Below are 24,161 nucleotides of genomic sequence, written 5' to 3'. Positions count from 1 at the left end.
ACAACCCAAACCCACCACTGCTAACACCCTCGCCGAGAGCAGCAGCGAGCAGTGAGCAGCGGGGCGAGCAACAGCGACAAGCAGCAGGGGAGCGTTTGGTGGGGGGGCGAAGGGCGGTGAGTGGTGGTTGGGGATGTGCGGCGAGTTGGTGGGGGGCTGGGTGGTGGCTGGGAAATGTGGGAATTGAAGAAATAAGGTGGTTGTGTGGTGGTGAAGTTGGTGATAGTGTTTCCCTTTGTTTTTAAAACAAACAACTTACATAATTTTGGGTAATTTCATTCCATTCTCTTTCTTTCCCTTTGTTCATTCCATTCCGTTTACCCCGTGTAAACCAAACGACCCCTTAGTATAATCGCTCTCAACAAGTATATATAAACAAGATTCAAGCCCATGGCTTGTGAGAACTCTTCTCAACTCGCTTTCCCATTCCCTGAAGTTTATGAGATTCAGCCTTAAATTAAGTTTCGTTGGCAAAATAGTGTTGTCGTTATGGTTATTCATCTACAAACAAAAACAAAACGAGGCAAAGTTCAATAATTATGTTTAAAAATTTAAAGTACCATTAAGCGATGTTAATAGTTGGTAACTTTAAAACATTTATTCAGTTTTAATTGATCCCTATTGAATAAAATGATTCCAAGATCCTTTAATTGTGCAATAATTGACCGGACTTTAGCCCTACCATCAACCATTACATTTTCAAGGTGAGTAAACTCTTTACTGATTACAACTCTTTGTAATTCTTGGTTGAATAATTACCCATCACATGTTTAATTATTACCCTTAGCTTCAAGGTTCTAATCTCTTTAGGTAACCTCGTTGAGTATAACCAATCAAAAGTGTAAAATTTGTTTTACCCCCACTCCCCTAAGATATAATATGACACCCAGCTTTAGCATGACCCATCATAAATATCGAAGGTTTCATCGGGTTTTTGATTGGAAAAGCTACCTCAATATTACCGGGACCTAGATTTATTATGTTGTGATTATTTAGTGAACTCTAACGCATCATCAATCAACATAAATAAAATCTAACATGCATAATCTACTAATGCATAAATGAAACATGACATAGTATGGCCCCTTAATCCTAAGAAAACTAATAAAACAAAAAAGCTCCCACTTGAACCTTCATGGATCTCATCCATCTTGCTCCTTTAGGCCTTCACTCCATAAAATTCTTGGACTAACTGCAACCTGTAATACTATTCTATTCTATCTACTACTTAAATAAAATAAAATAAATTACAAAAATACTTAACGGTACGCAGACCGTATTTAGATTACAAAAATACGAAACGATGCGCAGATCGTATTTAGAATCTATGGGCCATACTAGTCTTTATATATAGCAATAAATAATATCATATATTATAAAGTGCCACATAATAAATCACTCATCATGCTTTCCTAAACTATAACATCGAATGATCATAATTAAGGAAACATGGCATAAAATATCTCATATTTTTAATTAATTAATTATTGCAATTAGATAATATCATATATTATTTTCAACCAACCATAAAATATCATATATTTTATTTAAGGTAAGAGATAGAATCAAATCATATTTTAGTTATGGAAGATAAATCATATTTATCTTCCATCGTTATCCTAACTAATTTAGGAGATTCTATCCTAATTGCTAGTCAATCACATAATTTTAATTCAATTATTATCCAAAATAATTATGGGATAATCTCATTAAATCAATCATTATCCAAATAGAATCTTTTGCTCCATAATTATCTTAACAAAAATAACAACTTTAATTTTGTTAATTATCTTTTCAAAATCAAAACTTGTCTTTTTAATTTTAATTTTGAAATCTGATTTTTATCCAAAATAAATAAAATAAATAATTTTTTTTTTGAAAAACCGCTCTAGCCACCGTGGTGTGGCCAGCCGAAGCCGGCCACGGTGGTCGTACACCTTGCGGTGTACGCTGGCCTGCAGTGGCGCAAGAACAGCAGCAGCAGCACGCAACAAGGTGGTGCACTAATGCGCTGCTCCTGTTCATCTTCTGCCCAGCCCGCCCTCCCTCCTGGACCACCGGCGGTGCGACAGTCACCGTGGCTGCGCCAACCAGCCGCGGCTGCCGCACCTAAAACCCTTTTTTTTTTTTGAATTTTTAATTAAAACAAAACATTTTATTAAAATTAAAATAATGTGGTCCATCTATTTTTAAAATTAAATCATATTCAATTTCAAAATTAGGGTTCTTCATGAATTTAATCCCCAATTCAATTTAACTTTTAAATTAAATAATTTGATCATGAAAAATTCATAATTTAACATGAAATCAAATAAATTAAATTCTTTAAACATTTAATTATCGAATTAAACAAAACTAAAACACAAAATTTCACAAATTAGGGTTTGTTGTTTCTAATTTTTCGAAATTAGGGGGAGGGGGGGCGAAAAATCCGAGTGCTTTAGGGCAAAAATTCGGATCATTGAAGGCTAATTCGGAGAAAATTAAACAACTTAATGATTCTATATTGTTAAATCACATTTAAAATAATAATTGACCCATAATTAAATAATTCTCCCTCCTAATTGAATTAAAATTGTGGACTATCAAAGAATTAATATTCAATATATGTAAATGCATAGGCTAACTGATACCACTGTAGGAGTTTATAGGTACGAATGCGGAAAACATGAATCATATTCATATAGCACCTAATCCCAAGATCATGCATAACACATACAGAATTAGAATTAATACCTTTTAAGCGTGATTCCACGTGCGATCGAACAAGAACAAGGGATATAAAGAACCTCAAGCGTGATTCCTCTACTTGGACCACAGGCACAGATTAAGTCCTCCACTAATGCTAGTTAGTTGCAATCGAACACTTCAATTGACCTTCTATGGAGTAGAACGAGCAACGAACAAATCACGAACCACCATGAAGGGAGGGGATGGGCGTGTGGTACAGAGAGAGAGAGAGGTTTTGGATTACTGGTTGCTTGGTGCACAATTAACTGTTAATTGTGTTGTATCATACAACCCTAGGCATGGACTTTATTTATAGATCTCATCTCTAAATAAGAGTCCATGACAAAGCCTAAATCCTAACTCTTATCTAACTATACTAGCTCAATCCAATTCATGATTGGTTACTTGTTCATGAGGTCCATAAATGGGCCTCTAACTTGCTTAACCCAATACCTTTGTTGTGTGACCTCATAGGATCCATTCTAGTGGGCTTTGGACTATTTAACTAGCCCAAAGGTCAATGATCATAGTCTAGCAACAGATAATGACGACCCAAAAGAACGAACTTATTATCTCCATAATAGTGATCCTTGATATATATAGTAATTGCACTTATCGATGACAGAACTCCTTCAGGCGTTTCCAGGAAAATAATAATGAATCTAGGAGATTGGAGCGGACAGGTGGACTTTACCGTTGCGCCAATGGATGACTTCAGCTTGGTGCTCGGCATGGACTTCTTACACTCTAGTAAGGCAGTCCCGATGCCGCACCTTAAATCTATTCTTGTGCCCGGGCAGCAACCATGCCTCCTCAAAACCCGCGATCCTGGAAAAGGGCCGAAGGGACCCCTCTTTTCAGCAATGCAATTGGAGAAGGGGTTGAAGAGGAACGAGCCCACGTTCCTCGCAACAATTTCCGCTAAGGAAGATGAAGCAAGTTGAGACCTTCCTCCTGCAGTTGTCGAGCTACTAACAGAGTTCCAGGATCTCCTCCCGAAAGATCTACCAAAATTTCTCCCACCTAGAAGGACGGTGGACCATGAGATCGAGCTGGTTCCAGGGGCGAAACCCCCAGCGCGAAGCCCTTATCGCATGGCTCCCCCGGAATTGGCCGAACTCCGGAGACAATTGGAGGATTTTCTTGAGGCAGGCTTCATCCGTCCATCAAAGGCTCCTTACGGGGCCCCTGTGCTTTTTCAGAAGAAACAAGATGGGAGTCTTCGATTGTGCATCGATTACCTAGCATTAAATAAGGTTACGGTGCGCAATCACTACCCTATTCCTTTGGTGGAAGATCCGTTCGATCAGTTAGGGGATGCAGTGTATTTTACCAAGTTAGACTTGAAGTCTGGCTACCAACAAGTTCGCATTGCCGAAGGAGATGAACCAAAAACTGCTTGTGTGACGAGATACAGGGCATACGAATGGTTAGTCATGCCCTTCGAATTGACGAATGCTCCTGCTACGTTCTGTACTCTGATGAACCAAGTATTCCGAGAATACTTAGACAAATTTGTGGTCGTGTACCTTGATGACATTGTTGTCTACAGCAAGACTTTGGAAGAGCACCTCGAGCACCTAAGATTGGTCTTCGAGAAGTTGAGAGAACATCACTTGTTTGTGAAACGAGAAAAGTGTGCCTTTGCACAGGAAGAAGTCGGATTTCTTGGACACTTTGTGGGGAAGGGTCGATTGAGGATGGACCCAAAGAAGATATGTGATGTTCGCGATTGGCAAGATCCCAAGAACCCCTCTGAATTGCGATCCTTTCTAGGGCTGGTGTAGGGAATATTTCAAGCATTATCCCAAACTTGAACCCCACTGTGATCATACACTTAAGTACGGTGGCGTCCAAAGGGAAAGAAGATAGAGCAAAAGAGTCGCCAACAAGTTTTAGAAACTTGTCAACCGTTCACGAGGTGAAGGTTACACCCCTTAACGATCCAGGAGATCGTTAACTCCATAAGGTCTTGAACCAAATGGGGTTCGGGGATGAAGGTACAAATCCAACCTAAAAGAGATTGAACCTGCCCTAATAATAGGCCTCTACTTTATTCTGATCGTATTCATGTGCGCTTTCTGACTAACATGCACTCAATAGGATTACCCTAAACATGTTTATCTTTGTTGGTTGAATTTAATGCACAAATAAAACTATTATTGGCGATCACTTGAGTTATAATCAAATTGACCCTAAATAAGATTAATAATTATCTTATTAAGCGTGATTACAAGTACAAATTCCTTTTACACATGCATAAAAGGTGTGATCAAGCAATAACAATAATAATCATCAAGCAACATAATAAATCAAAATAACAATTATCATCATAATAATAATCATAAATCATCTTCATAACAATTATAATCATAATAATCATTATCATAATCATGTTAAAGCATAATATTAATACCAAGATCCTAGGCATGATACTAACAAGATTAATAACAAACCCTAACATGTCACAAAATAATAAAAGTCAAATCTTTATCCCTAACATGATACTAACGATCATAAATATTAGGAAGAAAATAAAAGGCATCATACTTTTAATCATACTTGATATTAAAGTTACCCTAGACATGATACTAGGAAGATCAAAATACCCTAACATAACACTAGGAATCATAATAACAACCTAAGCATGATTTTTATATCATAATAACAATAAATCAATTAAAGCACTTACTTGGATGCCTAATACCTCTTTCTAATAACAAAATACACACGTTAGTAACTTCAAGGAAAATAATAATTAAAACAATTAAATCAAATAATTGAAAGAGAGATTTGGGACCAAACCCTCAGAAATTAAAACTTTTCACGTCTAGGGAGAAGGCAACTTCGAATAATGCTAGGTGTATCTAGGTCTTGTGAGTGCGGAATTTTGTTTGTAAAAAGGCTAGTTTAGAAAAGAGAGAGAATAAAAATAAGTTTTAAGCTTAGAGAGAATAAGAATTGATGATTGTAGATGATTCAAAACAGAGTTATATAAAAAGTATAAAAAGTCAACAAAAGTCAATTTATCAATGCTAATTGAATTAGGAATGAAAAGAACCATCTAGAAGAATCTAGAAAACTAAAACCAATTCTAATTGCATTAGGAATGATAAATCTATATTAGGCCCTCCTCTAGATCATTGGGCCGCATATAAGGCTCAAACCAGGACCAATTTAGTAATTTGGCCATAACTTCCTCAATATTCATCGGAATTGGGCTTATAATATATCGTTGGAAAGCTCTTTTCAAGCCCCCATCCAACTACACTACTATTGGACCCATATCATGGACCAACCAAACTGGATTGGCTGTTTTCTTAAAATAGGTTTTCAAAAATAGAGAGAAAAGAAAATAAATTAAAACTATCCGCAACACTAAACTTTCCACACTTTCACTTCATTCGATTATGATTCAATGTGAAAGGTACTCATCACCGGGTTTGGTTTTGGGGAGACACATTTGGGTGTCTACAGCTGGTGAACTATTATAGAATATTTATCAAGGGATACTCGGAGATCGCAAGTCCTCTCACGCACCTATTGAGGAAAGAAAGTCGTTGGGAATGGTTAGGGCCACAGAAGGAAACTTTCAAGAAGTTGAAAGAAGCAGTGGTGAAGGAGTCGGTCCTTGCCCTTCTAAACATTACCAAACCATTTGTGGTCGAGACGGATGCTTCAGATTTTGCTTAAGGAGAAGTGCTCCTCCAAGAAGGGCATCCTGTTGCATTAGAAAGCAGGAAGCTGAATAATGCCGAGAGAAGGTATGCGACATAGGAAAAGGAGCTACTAGACATTGTGCACTGCCTAAGAGGATGGGGGCACTACTTGTTGGGATCAAAGTTCATTGTCCACACAGACAACACCGCGGCGAGTCACTTTCTCACCCAACCCAAGCCGACGGGAAAATAAGCTCGGTGGCAAGAGGCCTTAGCTGACTTTGACGTGGAGTTCACTTACAGAACGGGATCCAGCAACAAAGTTGCCGATGCCCTGAGTAGGCATGCTGATCTTGTTGCGATGTACAAGCTAGCGCCAATGACTTCAAGCAGCATTGCCACATCTGTTAGAGATCAAGTTCGTGCTTATCTCCCAGATGATCCGATGATAAAAACCATAACAAGGATGATTGAAGAAGGGAAGACTAGACGCTTTTGGTTGGACGATGGCCTCATCTTCACCAAAGGTACAAAGCTTTTCATCCCTATAGCAGGAGGATTGAGAAAAATGTTGTTGAAGGAATGCCATGATACGCTATGGGCGGGGCGTCCAGGTTGGCAGAGAACCCTCAGTCTACTCGCGATGGGGTACTATTGGACGGGAATAAAAGAAGATGTGATGAGCTACACCAAAACTTGTCTTATGTGCCAGCAAGACAAGGTTGACAGACAGAAGCCCGGGGGCCTCCTTGAACCGCTTCCCGTACCCACTCGACCTTGGGAGAGTGTGTCAATGGACTTCATTAGTGGCCTCCCGAAGGTGGACCAGTTCTAATCTATCATGGTGGTGATAGAAAGGTTCTCCAAATATGTCACGTTCGTACCCATGTAGAAGGCTTGTGGAGCAGAAGAAACGACATCGCTCTTCTTTAAACATATTGTGAAGTACTGGGGATTGCCAAAGAGCATAGTGAGCGACAAGGATACCAGATTCACGAGCATATTTTGGTCTGAGCTATTCCAAATGATGGGGGCTGATCTCAACATGTCGTCAAGCCACCACCCTCAATCTGATGGTCAGATAGAGAGATTCAATGGGCTTCTTGAAGAATACTTGCGTTACTTTGTGAGCGCCAACCAGAAAGATTGGGTGAGACTTTTGGACGTAGCACAACTTTGCTTCAATGCTCAAAGGAGCTCTTCCTCCAACAAAATCCCCTTTGAGCTGATCATGGGTCAACAACCTCTCCTCCCGCACACAGTGGCCGATTGGGAGGGCGGAAGGAGCGCTCAGGCTCGAGATTTTACAAGAGAGTGGAAGCAAAACACTGACATTGCGAAAGCATACCTAGAACGAGCATCGCGCCGGATGAAGAAATGGTCTGATCAAAACAGAAGGCCGGTAGATTTTGCAAATGGGGACATGGTGATGGTGAAGGTCTTACCAGAACAACTGAAATTTCTGAGAGGAAGAGATCATCGTCTGATTCGGAAATACGAAGGCCCCATCCGTATCACTAAACAGATTGGAAAGAATACATACAAGGTGGAACCGCCTGCGTGGATGAGGATTCACCCCGTCTTCCACGTTAGTTGTCTCAAATCCTACCATCCAGATCCCGAAGATAACAACCGTAACGTCAGCTATCGCGCCAACATCAGAACAAGAACAAGAGCCACCCCTACAACAGAAGACTGAAGCTGCTAGGATCTTTAGAGTATGTTTTGTAAGTCAACGAGGACGTCGACGGCTTAAGTGGGGGAGGATGTTAGAATCCAACCTCTTTATTATGTATTCTTCTTTATTTTCTTTGTATTTTCCCTTATGTAATGTCTCTTAAGTCTTTCTTTTTACTTTCTAGGCTCTAGGGAGAATTATTGTGTTACTGTCGTTTCAACGTTCACTTGTAATTCTCTACTTATTCAATATAAAGCTCTTTAGGGAGCGAATGGTTATTCAATCAAAGCTCTCTACCCCGTTGCTATTGCTTTAAGACTTGTGTGTTGCAATTGTTTAAGCCTTTATAGATATTGTGCTTGCCTTGTTTTAAATCATCCCCCACCAAACCAAGAGACCCCAGAGACGCCCTCATCTCGTTGGTTCCGCTTGTGCCCTCTTCGAAGTATCGGCCTTCACAAGCCCCGACTCCGCACTAGTTGTCATCGTGTGCCCTCTTGAGACACCCTAGGTCCGTGTTGCTGTGTGCTCACAAACCTCCCTGGCTTTAGGCTTGCATCCTTGTCGCCAATAGACGAGAGCGCGCCGCACGATCCGGTGTTGAAACACTCGGACCGTGACACCGGGACCGGGGTACATACTAGTATATAACTAGGTTAGCTCCCGTGCCCTGCACGGTAATTTTCAATTAATATTTTTAAAATTAACACTATATTGTAATTTCCCATAACTATTTTCAAAATTAACACTATATTAAAAATAAAAAAAAAACTACTTTCGTATTTTATATTTATATCAATTGATATGGAACAATAAAATTTGGCAAAAAAAAAAAATCACACTAATATAATCAACATGTGTCTGTCTTATAATAATCAACATGTGCCGGTTTTGGAAAGTTTTATTGAAGTATCCATAGTTAATTATAGTATAGTATTAATTGATTAATATTCTAGTCATAAATAATTCAAGGAAATAGCAATAGTTTCATTAGTTGATTTGATATGGGCATTTCATTGTTGAAGCTTGTAGCTTATCTTCTATTAAGAAAATATATAATCTTTTTGTAATAAACGTAGTGCGTACTACGTACGACATACATAAAACATACATATATAATACGTACATATATAATGTATGCCTTTCCTAAAACAAATACTCCATATGTCACAAAAATATGATAAGAATATTTTTTTTATTTTATTTTTTGCTTAATTTAAGTCATAGTTGTCAATATTTTTTTTGGAAAGACACTTCAAACTTTCTATTATACTTCATATATGTAAATGATTTGATTCTTAAATAATTTTTTTCAAAAAAAAAAAAAACAAACTAAGAACACACCAGGAGATGACATGTGTCATTACTGGTGTGTCTTTTAAATTATTTCCTCTGTTTTTTTTTTACTTGACATGTTTCTTTTACCACGCTTGCCAATGTAAAACTTTAACGGTCAATAACTTTAATTCTCCATAATTAAAAAAATATAAAAGTTATATATTATGATACTACGTACTTATTGAGACGAATTCAAAATGATCCAACATAAATATGTTTTTCCTTACATATTATTCACAAAACACAGTCAAAGGAGGGGTGGTGAATAGTATAAAATTCAAAGCGGGTCAAGTAAAAAAGAACGGAGGAAGTAATATATAGTTATTGATTGATTGATAACCCTAAGATTCTTATTGGTAATTGATCGATCCAATGAATTTAACCTACTCTTGTGTCACAGTACATAAATATCATTACACCGAAGATGTACTAATATAAGCACTGCATATCTTACTGGCATGGAATAGAATTTTCAGCTTTCTACTATTGGGATTAACCCACTAATTATTATTTTTATTCGTAATTACTGACCAAAGCTAACTAGTTTTTGCCTCTTGTTCAATTTGCCACGTTTTCTTGTAAGATCAAAAAGTAAATGGAGATTCTCCAATCTATGGGCGGTTTTGTTAAACTAGGTTTTTGCTCCACATAAATTTTAACCAAATTAAGTAACATGTTGTTCATGTATCCCAATAGTTAAGTGGAAAGTTAAGACACCAAAATGAGTTATGTTTCATCCAAAACAATACTCCACGGCATAGTCGATTATTCAGGGTATAACTAGCATTTTAGATTTGGATTATGTCCCGAGTCATTACATTGATAATAATTATGCGTAAAATTCATTACTTTATCTTTTTAAAAATTAATTAATTTATTCATCACTTTTTTTTTTTTTGAAAGGTTATTCATCACATTATCATAACTTCATAAGGGTCTGTTCAGTTTAGCATAATTTCAATTCAGTTCAGCTCTAATCAATTTAGTTTAGTTCATAATTTCCTTCTCTCATTAAATTCTCATTTCAACTATATTCAGTTCAGTTCAACTCTTAATTTCCTTCTCTCATAAAATATTAATTTCAACTCAGTTTAGTTTAGTTTAGCTTAGTTCACTAAATGAACATGCCCTAAGTTTGTATCAATATGTTGTCAAACCATAATTAAAACTAATATCAACAAAAACAATTCTACTAATATTAATTTTCTTCAACATTATTTCATTATCATAGTTAATAAAATAAATCTATCTCATTAGGTTAATTTTAGTTTCACTTGTTTCAGGTTTCATTAAAGAAAAAAAAAAGATTGATCGATATCTGTTTTTATCCTAGTTTCGGTCAGGTTAATGAAAGTATGAGTTAATAGAGGGTCGGATGAAATCAAGCTAAAAGTTTGGTCAATCTTAGGTTGTGTCGAGTTAATAAATTTGGTGTTAGAGTCAAATATTAAATCGAATTAAAGTTATTTTCAAGTCAGATCAATTCAGAGCATGTCATTATGAACGAGTTGATCCGAATGCGAGTCTATTGTTGAATTATTTAGAGTAATGGTGACACAATGACCATCAAGAAAGGTGGGAGAGCTATTTAGTGTTTGATTGAATTTCTTAGGTTAAGATGTTGAAATTTAATTGAACAAGTAAAAGAGCAATTTGTATCTTGGTTTAGAGAAATGTTCCTCCACCCGGCAGGGCGCGCCACCGCCCGGTAGGGTGCGAGAGCCAAGGAAAATTAAGCGTTGTCACCGCCTGGTATGGCCATCATCGCCCGACAGAGCGAGAGCCACCGCCCGGTAGGACGCGAGAGCACCCAAATTTTTCTGGGTTGCTTGATTTCTCTCCCCCTGTAGGGCGCGGGAGGCAATATTGACAGTTATTCTTTAGTTATGCTTAGTTTATTGCTCTTGATATAAATATGCTTAGTTTATTGCTCTTGATATAAATATAACTTCAAGAAATCAGTTTTATTCTCATTTTCTTGGAACCTTTTGCAAGTTATTGTTCATCGTCACAAATCACAAAAGCTTATCTACATTGTATTGTAATCATCCTATTTGTGATTGTAATTTTTTTTCGTTGTATCTCCTGAGTAATTTTCCGTGATACCCGGTTGTAGTATAGGGTCAAAATTATATTTTTGAGAAAGTAATCCCGTTCATGCCTCGAAGAATTTTACGTTAATTTTGTTTGTCTTCTTTGTGACCCTTGTTAAATTCAAAATCCCCAACATCTTTGACATCTCGAATCCCATGTAATTAAATGAATTGTCGTTTTAACTTTCATTGATAAGTCTTGAACTCTAACACCTAAAAATACTTCCTCCGTTTCTTTTAAGTTGACACGTATTCCTTTTTAGGAAGTTTTTTTTTTAGTTGACACGTTTCCTTTTGGGGTAATTTTTTTACCTTGCATTTACAAACTACCCCACTTGCTTTTTCATTCTCTCTCACTCTCTCTTCTCTTCTTAATATATGCACCTAAATCAAACGCGTCAACTAAATAAAAACGGAAGAAGTATTAAATAGTCCTTTAGAGTTTTAAGCAAGGAAAAAGAACATAAAAGGCTCATTTCAATGAGTGACAGTTGCAACTGGTTATGGGATCCTAACATTCAGCTTTTTGCCTTTCTACATTCAAATTATAATATCCTCAACTTGGCGCAGAATATACTAAACAGATTCCCTCTTTAACTTCATTCCTGCTAATATACCTTCTGTTACATTCTATAAGGTATATATTTCTGTAAAAAAAAAATAATAATAATAATAAAAAAAAATTGCCAATTCAATATTAAGTAGTGCGTTCTGATTCAAACAAGGACAAAAAAGAAGTATATTAAGAGATCATTGTACCCAATGGAGTGATGGAAATCAAATTAAGCTTATTTAGTTACTTATTATAACGAGATTTAATTTCAATTTTCAAGTATATAACATTATAAAGTACTATATACGGATTCCTCAAAAAAAAAAAAAAAAAAAAGTACTATATACGGAGTACTCCGTATCCAACAAGTATATACTTCCCACATAATGATCTCATTTATATTGTAGATATTTAAGTGTAACAAAGTTATTTCACCTAATATTCATGACTAATGGTGTTACAATTGTACTCCGTACAAAGGATGTTTGAGTCAAATCCTTTAATTTTTAATTTGCACAGATTGAAAGTCATTCGATATTTAAATCAAGCTAAGCAAAAGATTGAGAACCTTTAAATAGAGGTGTTTTGATTTTGACATCACAAAAACAAGAGGAAATGGAAAGAATGAAGTGTAAAGTAAAAGTCACTCATAGATTGTTGTTAAGCTTCCTCCAAGTGGACAATTTAAGAGAGTGTTAAGTGAGCACGAAAAACAAAATTTTAAATGCAACTTTGTAGGGAATAAGTATGTCTATGTATTATGAGTAGCATACATATATATAAACTTATTTTTTAACTTCCCAAAACACCTCTTTCTCAAGCTAGCTATTTTACAATATATACCGTACGTGTCTCAGCTCATTTAATTTTCACATGTTTTAGAATCTATAATCTCCCTCGTACGTGCAAATTAAACTTTTGTTCAAGTCCAATAATAATGATATGCTATAAAAAAAGTGATTGATCAAGATCAAATTAAAACTTGAAAATCTTTAATAGAGATAATCCCAATTAAAAGATCAATAAAAATTGAAGAGTTAGCTCGATCAATTAAGTAAAATTCATGCATGGATGCCTTAACAAAAACAAAAGAGCTTCACGTGCATGTAATTATAGACGGAGGACTAATAACAGTACTATTATTTACGTTATTTGAGCACTTATTATTATCAACCCTTATCTCCCCTTCTATACAATTCTCAATCTTTTGAGGCTTTTGATCACATACAATTACTTCCACGTAATCAACCTCACCGCGTTCACCATCATCATACATCGGATTCACTATGCCACGGTGAAGTTTTGCTGTGTGTTTAGCCGGCTCCGGTGACACCGTGGCTTCGACTTTTTCCTTGAAATGTGCTACCTTAGCAAGTTCATGAACAGCTTCTGATATTTTTTCCACACAAGTGGTTATGTTAACTAGTATAGATGCAACGGTTGCATCCGGTACAAGTGCTATTATATCTTCCGGTCCATATAACATTGTTTTGAGTACATTTTCGAGTTCTTTTGCAGCTTGTTTGGAGTTCTCTATATGCATGACTACTTGCTTAGGGTGAGCCATTTTTTGAATGGATGAAGACATTGCCCTTAATGCCTTGCTCGATTCGATGCTCATTTTCGTGCACGAATCCTTGATTTTTCTTCGGAACTCCATTGGTACCTATAGGTTAAATGTAAATTGCTTTTAAGGTCAATTAAGGTGAATACAAAATGATTAATCTTAAGCCTTTAGCCTCAATCTTGTAACTAATCACTATTGAACAAGAAAATGTATATCAAATTAAATGATTGAATTATGCTATGTCATTTAATTTGCAAGGTTGGATTAATTCCGACAACTATATTTTAATTAATTAGTTGAAAAGAAGGAGATTTTAATTATTTGGTTATGCAAGAATACTCATATTATATTATATTATGTTTCATATTTGTCATTGGTCTTCATATTATTCTTATATGTTTGTGATCAATTGATGAAACATTATATCTTCTTATATAAAGAGCCAAAAGGGCAATAATGCAGACGAGATTGATCTCTAGTATTTGGTAGCGCCCCAATTAATTAAGATGGTATATCAAGATATATTTACCTTGGCTTCGGTGTTGATAAACCCACAGAGAGTTTCAATGTGGTAAGCACATTGTCGAGCAAGAGCTCCAACTTTGACGTATTGTTTCCAAGGATGGCGAAGCCTAAATTGACCATGGCATGGCTCCCATCGAGCAAAATTTGCCTGTTAATTAAAGAATTAAACTTACTAATTAAGCAAAAAATATCACAATTTTATAATTCATTTCAATATTAAAGTACAATACATGTTTTAGTACATTTTTATTAGAAGATAGTGGCAATCTTATGATCATATTGGTACCATTATTAATATATTTAATCACTTATAAAAGAAATTAGTGGTTATTAATTAAAGAAGTAATAAATTAGAAACAACCTAAAAAGTTAATGTACGTACATAAATTAAAAATGAAAAGAATAATGGGAACATCACATACCAAGTTCTCTTCATTAGTTTTAGAAGCAAGGATACTTTTATGACTTTGGAGGTATGATTTGCCATCTTTCTTGGAGTTCATGCTGATCTTGTCGTTGTCAGGAAACGTAAAATAATCTTCTCCAAATCCTGTTAATATAATTGTTTTAAAAACATTAAGTAACTTAATTGCCATGTATACAAAATTATAGAACAAAATGAATAATTACTAGTCTATCCTTTCTTGTTAATATGTCGTTTTCTATATTCAAAATAAAACTCACCCAAAACATAATTCAGCAAAGAAACAACCTTTTTAATAATTATGTGTATGTGTCATTTAAATTCTAGCTATAATCTAAACCTCCTAAATAAACATGTGTATGAAATTTAATCATATATAACAAGTCTTAACTTAAAAAATGTGAAGATAAATATTATTGGGATACTTTCAATAAACATATACAATATTGATTATTAGACTCTAAAAGTGTTACTTTTAAGCGGAGTATAGTTTAAGAATAAATCGTAGTAGTTCAGTAATATAAGTGAATATTACACATATTGAGAGGAAATAACTGAATAATATAGCCTTTATACCTTCCATGAATTTGGCAAGCTTTTCAAGGTTGCCGGCGATGAGGTTGTGAAGATCTTCACCAGCCCAAACAGGGCAAATAAAAATCGAAACGATCATACAAGTGGCACCACCAACTATGATGGTCGATAATCTTTGGTACGCCAATACTAAAATAACATCAACTCTATACCCTGAGACTGCAACTAAACTGAACGTCAATATGAAGATTAGTACGCCATAATCGTATCGTTTCTTGATGCTTGGCACAAATCTTGTGAATGTCGACATTGAAGCTGCAAGTACAAATTAAAGTAAGCGTCATTTTTGCATGTATAAGTTGCACAACTTTTTGCCGTGTTAGATTTTCATGATCCAAAAATTATATGTTTTGCCGTTAAACAGATGTGGCATACACGTCAAATTCTTTCTTTAATTTGTTGTTTCAATACACATTTTTCTCATTATCTTTTACAAGGGTTAGCCAACCTAATAGTCAATCAAACACTTTTTTTTTTTTTTTTTTTTTGAACTTTTCACTAGTGTAACTTATGCATAAAAACAAATTAATAAGCAAAAGAAAGTAGTTTACCTAGTAAGAACACCAAGATACCAAGGACAATTGGCTCTCCTTTCGTCCCGAATAACACGGCTAAGTGTTGAGCACCAACCCCTAGTGCACCGGCGGTTAAGGTTGCTAAACCTCTATTGAGACCTTTGCTTATAGTAGCACCTAAAAACGAAGTAAAACAAATAAGTAGTTAATTAATAATAATAAATCATGCATGTACTAAAATTTATTATATGCATGAAAAATGATCATCAATTTATTGTTTGTGAAATTCGAGTTTAACTTTCAAGAAATGGCAAGTAAGGGTGATCTTACCTACACTGAACTCGAACACGACCACAACAGTTAACACAGCCCACATCCCTGAGACACCAAACCCTTCATAAAGAGGTCTAACAAAGTAGAACAAGCTAACTAGCGTAAGAGCTAGCGCCATTTTTAAAGAATGGATAACTCTTCTTGGATCATCCTTAGCTAACTTCTTTATATTTTTAGCTATTCCAACACATTTCTCTTTTAACTTCACAGCTAAGTTTCTAAGGCCACTCAACCCCCTAGTGAAAACCCGGCTTTTCGCCCCGTGTACCATCTCCATTTCCATTTCTATATAGATCAATATATAACAGAATAAACTCAAAACAAAGTAACAAACACAAGAATGAAATATAGAAAAGGAAATGATGTGATAAGATTCTTGAAGTAAGAGTGAATTTATACTAAGATAAAAAGCAATAGAAATAGTTTTTCCATGCATATGTTAATTTTATTTTATTTTAATTAAGGACAAATATATACATTGTCTTAAAACAACAAATTCTAGTGAGCTGCAAATGTGGCTGATAACAAAAGTTATTTCCATGCACAAATACTGACAGAATTTCATTTCATCCAAGTAAAAATATCTCTTATTTTTTTTTATAAGATTGAATAAGCTAAAAGACAAGAAAACTACCACTATCTATCACATAAAATAGTAAACAAATTAAAGAGAATATTAACTTAGATGATCGACTTTTTAATTTAAATTAAACCGACAATTTAATTTTAATTTTTTTTAAGGACAAATTGCAAAATTCTTTTTGCTATTTACTGCTTATTTACATTGTTTCTTTACTGACAATATAAGAGGTAGTGAATGTACTAATAAAATTAAAACTTATTATTATGTGGGTGGGTAGTGGTAAACTAGCTAAAAAAGTAACGTAAAGTGAAAAATATGCACTGTATTCCACTATTTTTTGAAGGGTATGAGAAAATGGATGCTTAATTGATCAGTTTGTTTGGATTAGTTGGTGAAGATACTTGGTAATTCTTATTTTTTTTGAGGCTAAATTTAAAGTTTATCTAGATCTAGGTAGTTTCCTTTGTGGAAGAATATTCAACTAGGTTGCATTACTACATTTGAAAGATGTTTTACTTCTTGCATGATTTTAGCTAAGGGTGAACTATAATCGAAGGTTTAATTTCAGTCTGGATTTGGCTCAATTCCAATCCAATCTGAATTATAATAGGATTTTTGTTTTTGAGTTCGATCCAATTTGATAATCCACTAAATCTAATTCAATAGTACAATATGCATGATTTATAAGTAGGTAATATCTTTACTTTTATTATAAGAGCAAACATTAACCCCATAAGCCTAGAAGTATTAAGTCATGGAACTCTCAAAAAAAAACAAAAAATTCTAAAACATAGCATCAGCATATTACCCAACACGGATAAATAATGAGTAGAAATTTTGATTTCACAAATTATTGGGTTAGTCAAGCCTGACCAATAGCTCATGCGGCGCAGGAAATGACGATGACGATAAACACGACGATGACGATGATGACAACAATAGTGGATCTCCTTCTTCTGCTTTAGACGATGACGATGACGGCATTAATGGCGAAGGAGAGAAGCGAGGTCATTTATGGCGGAAGAGAGAAAGTTTAATTTTCGGATTTTTTTGTAAAATGCCCAAAAAATCGAATTGGGGCTTTCTTATGTGATGCATAATTGTTGAAATTGTTTGTTCCATGTAATTGTTTGTTGAATTGTGAGCATGTTGATGACAAATGCATGTATTTTGGTTGAGAAATGATCAAGTTATGTTATACCCATGACCTTTATTACGAGCTCTTCAATGGAGGTTCCGCTACCGTTATACATATCATCAAACAAATTATACATATGCTCAAACAAGTTATACGTATCCTCAATCATTTATATCCTCTAATCATTTATACATATATCCTCTATTTACTATATGATATTATAGCCGGATGATATCCTCTATTGATTATATGATATCATTTATGATTGTGTCTACGATATCTTTTATTGAATTGGTTGGATGATATTTTCTATTGGTTAGATGATATTTTCTAATGGCTGGTTGATATCCTCTATTGGTTATATAATATCATGGTGGGATATATCCTTTATTGGCTGTATGATATCATTTATGATTGTGTCTATGATCTCCTTTATTAGCTAGATGATATCCTCTCTTGGCTATCTATTTGATATCATAGCTGGATGATATCCTCAATATGCTACTACCTCCGTCCCCAAAAGAAAAACCCATTTGGCCTAATTTTAGTCCCAAAGAGAATGACTCATTTGCATTAAAACACTCACCAATTTGCAATAATATTTGTCCAAAATTAGCTTCCCCATATAAAAATTCGATTTTCTATGTAATTTTATTACTTTCTCTCTCTACTTTTTTTTTACAAACCCCATGTAAATTTATCTTTTCAATATACTCGCGAAATCAACCCAAAAGGGTCGTTCTTTCGGGGACGAAAGGAGTATATAATATCATCTAGCCATGATATATCATATAGCTAATAGAGGATATCATCTAGCTAATAGAGGATATCATCCAGCCAGTAGAGAATATCATTGAGCCAATAGAGGATATCATCTAGCCAAGAGAGGATATCATCCACCTAACTGAGGATATCAAAATTCGCATTTCGTCAATCCGAACTGATGCAATACCTTCTCTTTTGATTTTTTTTTTTTTTTTGGATTCAAATTGATCCAATTAAACTGAAAATGCATTTTTTAAAAAAAAATTTGATTAAAATTCATTCAAATCCAAATTAATAATTAGATTTGGATTGGATTTTCCTATATGGAATATATTTGAATGCTTTTACATCAATTTTTAGCGTTGATCACTTCACCAAATAAAATGAACTCTAACAAATCTATAGAGTTTAGACTAAGTCGAAGTAAGACTGAATGTTTGGTATGTTGTTTTAGTACACAAAGGAAAACAAGTGATGATGTAGTCAGTTTGGACGGAAAGGATATGTCCATGAGCGAGTGTTTTTAAATATCTTGATCAAGACATGACCCATAGGATTAAGTCGGGGTGGCTTAAATTAAGAGTGGTCACAGGAGTGTTATGGGAACGGAGCATTCTTTTACAGTTGAAAAGGAAATTCTATAGGACTGTCATAAGAACAGTGTTGATTTACGGTACATAATATTTTGCTTCTAAAAAATAGCAAATTAAAAAGATGGACGTTACAAAAATGCACATGTTAAGATGGATGTTTGATAACACTCTAAGAGATAGAAACGGAAGTGAAGTTATTCACAAGAAAGTGGGTGTTATAGGCATTGCAGACAAACTAAGAGAAAATCGATTGTGTTGGTTCGACCATGTAAGACAAAAAACCCAGGGTACACCGATACAAAGAGAGGAAGATCAGAGTAGGAACATGGGGAGGTTAAAAGAGATAGAGGGAGACCGAAAATGACTTGGTTGGAATGAGTTAGGAAGGATATGAATTGAAGCATATAGATTAGCATGAGAATGCGTTATTTGATCGTAAGGGATGTAGGAGGAAGCTTTTTGTGGATGACTTTAATTTACATGAGAATAAGTTATTGGATTGTAAGGGATGTAGGAGGAAGCTTTTTGTGGATGACTTTAATATACGGAATAATCATTTTTAATTCATGTAGTCGACTCATGGGATTAAAGCTTTGATTGATTAATTGGTCAATATATAGAACTTAATTTACGGACTTATCACTTTTAGTTCATGTATTCGACTCATGGGATTAAAGCTTTGATTGATTATTAATTGGTCAATAGGACTTAATATATAGAGGTATACCTACACAATGTTAACTATGTTTGGAGAATATATGTAGAGTTACAAAATAAAGTTAAAACTAAGGGCATGTTCTCTCCAGATTATTTTCAATTCGGTTCAGGTCAATTTCAATAAATTCAGTTCAGTTCAGTTCTTAATTTCCTTCTCTCATAAAATATTCAGTTCAATTCAATTCAGTTCCAATAATTAAGTTCAGTTGAGTTCAGTTCATTTCAGCTCAATTCAGTCAAACTAGTACAACTTCCATCTTAAACAATCTAATCTTTCAAGTTAATTTTTGTAAACACACTAAGATTACTGATTACTAAGACATAAAGTGACTTAATGTATGGGCAAAATTACGCATGGGAGCTGCAAGTACGATGGAAACGAGCTGGATTTATGACATATTGAGATGATCGGGTTGATTGAAAAGAGTAATCTTTTCAACAAAAAACTAAATATAGATTTGTACAAAGACCTTTCAACTGTGAACCAAACATTGAAACATGTCCTATGAATTAAAATCTTTGTGATTTTTATTCCCCTTTTCAAGATATCTACGAACCTATAACTCCTACACTAAATCCAATATATTATTCCCTAAAATAATGTAGAAAAAAAACTAAAACAAATCGAAACAAAATTGTAAATAAAATTAACATAGAGGATCAAGTTGGCAAGTATGTGTTTTAGGATGACAGCTATTTAGGCTTTAAGAAAGTTGGTTTAGATAATGACCTTCAATTATTTTATACATTTATTTTTTAATGATGTCAAAGTAATTTTTTATTGGCTGGTCTTGATTTATTTTTGGAAAATTTTTTAATTACCACCTAAAAATGTAAGCATTTTCGAACTAACCACCCGTTTAATTTTTTTTTTTAAATTACCATCCCTTAAATTAAATAAATGCTCAGATTACCACCCATTTTAAAAATCTGGTGGATTTTCCGTCTATGGGCCCCACCTAACTAACTTCCCTCTTTTTTTTTTCTTTTTTCTCTCGATTTAATCATCTCGCTGATATATTTCACTCAACCTATCATCATTTCCTTCATTGAATTCAACACACCAATTTAATTTCATTTCTAAACCCCCAAATTTTACAACTTCAAACAAAAAACCAACATATCACCACCATTACACTGTCACTCTTCTCATTCATTTTCTCTCTCCTCCCCTCACTACTAAAAGTTGGAGATGGCGGCTCTAGCAAAGAGAAGGTGGTTGAGACGGCGGAGAAGATGATTTTCTCCGGCGATTGCCATGAAGTTGACCGTTACCTCCATGCTGTTAATGAGATCCAACGCTCACTTCATTCGCTCGCAATTTCATCTCTATGCTACTTCCTTCATGGGTTTAATCCATTACATCGACCTGGAAAACAGGTCATTCAAGTCGGGTTCGGGTCGGGTCAATTCAGGTCGGGTCAAGTTCGGGTCAGCAAATGTTCGGGTCGGGTTCGGGTCGAGTCGGGTTGATTCGGGTTTCGGGTCAAAATCGGGTAAACACTTTGGGTCAAGTTCGGGTCAGGTCTAGTTCAGGTCAAGTCAAGTTCGGGTCGTGTCAATTCGGGTCGGGTCTGTTCGGGTCAGGTCAATTTTTAAGATCAATTTTCGGGTCGGGTCAAATTAGAATCGAGTCAATTCGGGTCGGATCTATTCAGGTCAAGTTTGTGTCGAGTCACCAAAATAAATTCACTTTAAATAAATAGTTGGAAAAATAAAGTAAAATCGTTTAAAAAAATCATGAGTACCTATTACGTAGGAAATAAAGAAGCCCTAAACTAAGTAATTCACTATTTCACCCTATTCACTTAGGATTCGGGTCAATTCGGGTCGGGTCGATTCGGGTCAATCAATTTGGGTTTAAATCGGGTCGGGTCACTTCGGGTTTCGGGTCATTTCGGGTCATCGAGTCATGTTCGATCGGGTCAACTCTATTTCGGATCGGGTCGGGTTAGTTCGGGTTTGGGTCATTTTCGGGTCAATTATTTCGGGTCAACTTTCGGGTTACGGGACGGGTCATTCGGGTCGAGTCAGGATTGTCAAGTCTACCATTACAACAACTCAACACACCAACACCTCTGTAGCACCAAACCTCTCAACCCAACCAATACCCACCTTCGAACCCACTTCATCTGCAGCCGCAAACAGCCGCGCAACAACTCACCCCCCTCTCCAATCGTAATAGCAGCCCACAAAAGGAGCCAATTGCATCAGCTAAGCGTCGGCAAGAGTGATTTGAAATCAAAGCCCCGATTTCAACCCCAATTCGATTTGAAATCAAAGCCCCGATTTCAACCCCAATTCGATTTGATTCCATGAACCTTAATTCCCAAATCTACCTATTTACCCCCAATTATAGTGAAATTTGGTAGAATTTAGTGAAGGAAATGTGAAATGAAGTTAGGAGAGCGTTTTTAAAAAGAAAAATCGGGGAAAAATCAGTCAAAAGGGTCAAAATAAGCGTTAGGTGGGGCTACAGACGGAAAATCCACCGAATTTTTAAAATGGGTGGTAATATGAGCATTTATTTAATTTAAGGGGTGATAATTTAAAATTAAAAATTAAACAAGTGGTTAGTTCGAAAATGGTTACATATTTGGGTGGTAATTTAAAATTTTTCCTTTATTTTTTAATGTCAAAATTAATTATAAATCACTTATCTATTTTCCAAATTTATTGATTAATTTTAAATGAATTTTTGAATTTATTTTATAATTTTCCTAATTAATTTAAAAATTTTCAGTTTTTATTATTACTGTAATTAAAAGATGATTCTTAAGTTAATTATGAAAAAAAAAAACTTGATCTAGCCTCTCTTTCCTCTCTTCTCTCTCTAAAACCCTAGCCTCCATTGTTGAATTTTGCAGGGGCTTCCATCGGATTTGCCTGTGGAAAGCCCCAATCGTTGTTTCTTTTGTGCTTTTTCTCTTGTTTTAGGTTTATAATAATTATTCCTCTTCTAGGAGGAATATTTTTCCCTCAAAAGACAGGGTTTTTCTTCCTCTTTAGGAGGATTTGGCTCCTTCGAAAGACCGGGTTTTTCTTCTCTCTTCTGAGGGAGGAATCGCTTTTTTTATTTCATGGATTGCTATAGAGTTATTTCATGGGTAAAATTTTGTGCGGGATTGAAAAAGAGATTAATATTTCGACAACAATTGAACGAATCAGACGGAAATTTTCTATACGGCTACAACAGATCGATAGACCCCCTCGTCGAAGAAGGCTGTAAATCACAACGATATGAAAGAGGGTATGAAGAACGTACGATTTGCAACAACGATCGTAGCTTTGCTTACGGAATGTATTTATTTGATTCAATTATTATGTATTTGTTAGATCTAAATCTCTTTATAGATGTCGTATGACTTATTTATGAATCAATTTTATTTCAAAAAAAAAAAAAGTCAATTATGAAAAAAAAATTGAAAGTATTTATTATTAACTCGTCTCTCTCTCTCTCTCCTCTTCTCTCCTCCTCTCTTCTAGTGTTTCTCCAAGATATTGGTTGTTTAGGCTGAATTTCCGACCCTTTTCCCTTAATTTTCTTTAGTTTTGCTATTTAGGTTTTCAATAAATCTACAGGAGTAGTACGTGTAGATATTCGTCCATCTCCCTATGGTGGAGTCATTAGTTTTTGTTAGTTTAGTTGTTTGTTTAGGTTTAGGGTTTGTTTGTGTGTTAAAGTTTTAAAAAAGGTAATCATCTTTTGCCCTATTGTCTGTTCGTTGGCGACAGTTGTCAAGTTTTCAAATGCGTGCAAGCGAATCAGATGAAAATCATCCTTACGGCTACAACAAAATGTTAGAATGTCTCTCTAAAAAGGTTCTATATTTCAGCGATGTGTGTGAGAGATGTAGTACATTGCAAGATATTTTCAATGACCGTAGCTTTGATGAGGGAAACCCTAATTTGATTCAATTTTATGTATATGTTAATTTAGATTTTATTTGTAGATGACGGTTGGCTTTTTATTAATGAATTGATTTGTTTCAAAAAAAAATTTAATTATGAAAATTTAAAAAAAATAAATTTAAAATAAAAAAACATTTAAAATTAATTTTGACGTAGAAAAAAAAAGCCAATAAAAACTAGTATAAAAGTTATACTTGCAAGGACAATAATAATAGAATAGTCAATTTCATACCTTTCAAATAAAAGAATCTAAAAAATCCATCATTGCTTATTTGCTAATTTTGTTACACTTATAAACAATCTTAGAAGATTTTTTTTTTTCTGAAAAAAAAAATAATAAAACCAATTAAAAAATTCACATAATAACTTTCTGTTTTATTGCAAGCGAGCACTAACTCGATTAAATTCTAATAAGTGTAATAATATATGTAGACATATTTTAAC

General features: G+C 34.8%; 1 protein-coding gene across 1 annotated transcript; it reads right to left on the bottom strand.

Moving 5' to 3' along the window:
* Positions 1 to 13,147: 13,147 nt before the first annotated feature.
* Positions 13,148 to 16,292, bottom strand: LOC145569502 (aluminum-activated malate transporter 8-like). The gene is made up of 6 exons (XM_081628846.1): positions 16,007 to 16,292; positions 15,713 to 15,853; positions 15,144 to 15,416; positions 14,566 to 14,693; positions 14,148 to 14,291; positions 13,148 to 13,717 (listed from the first exon to the last, which is right to left on the bottom strand). Exons 1-6 carry the CDS (start codon positions 16,290 to 16,292, stop codon positions 13,148 to 13,150), a joined length of 1,542 nt encoding a protein of 513 aa, XP_081484972.1.
* Positions 16,293 to 24,161: the final 7,869 nt, after the last annotated feature.

Source organism: Chenopodium album, chromosome 2, assembly GCF_948465745.1.
Source record: "Chenopodium album chromosome 2, dcCheAlbu1.1, whole genome shotgun sequence".
In the NCBI taxonomy this organism is placed as follows: domain Eukaryota; kingdom Viridiplantae; phylum Streptophyta; class Magnoliopsida; order Caryophyllales; family Amaranthaceae; genus Chenopodium; species Chenopodium album.
This window is presented reverse-complemented; position numbering and strand designations above follow the sequence as displayed.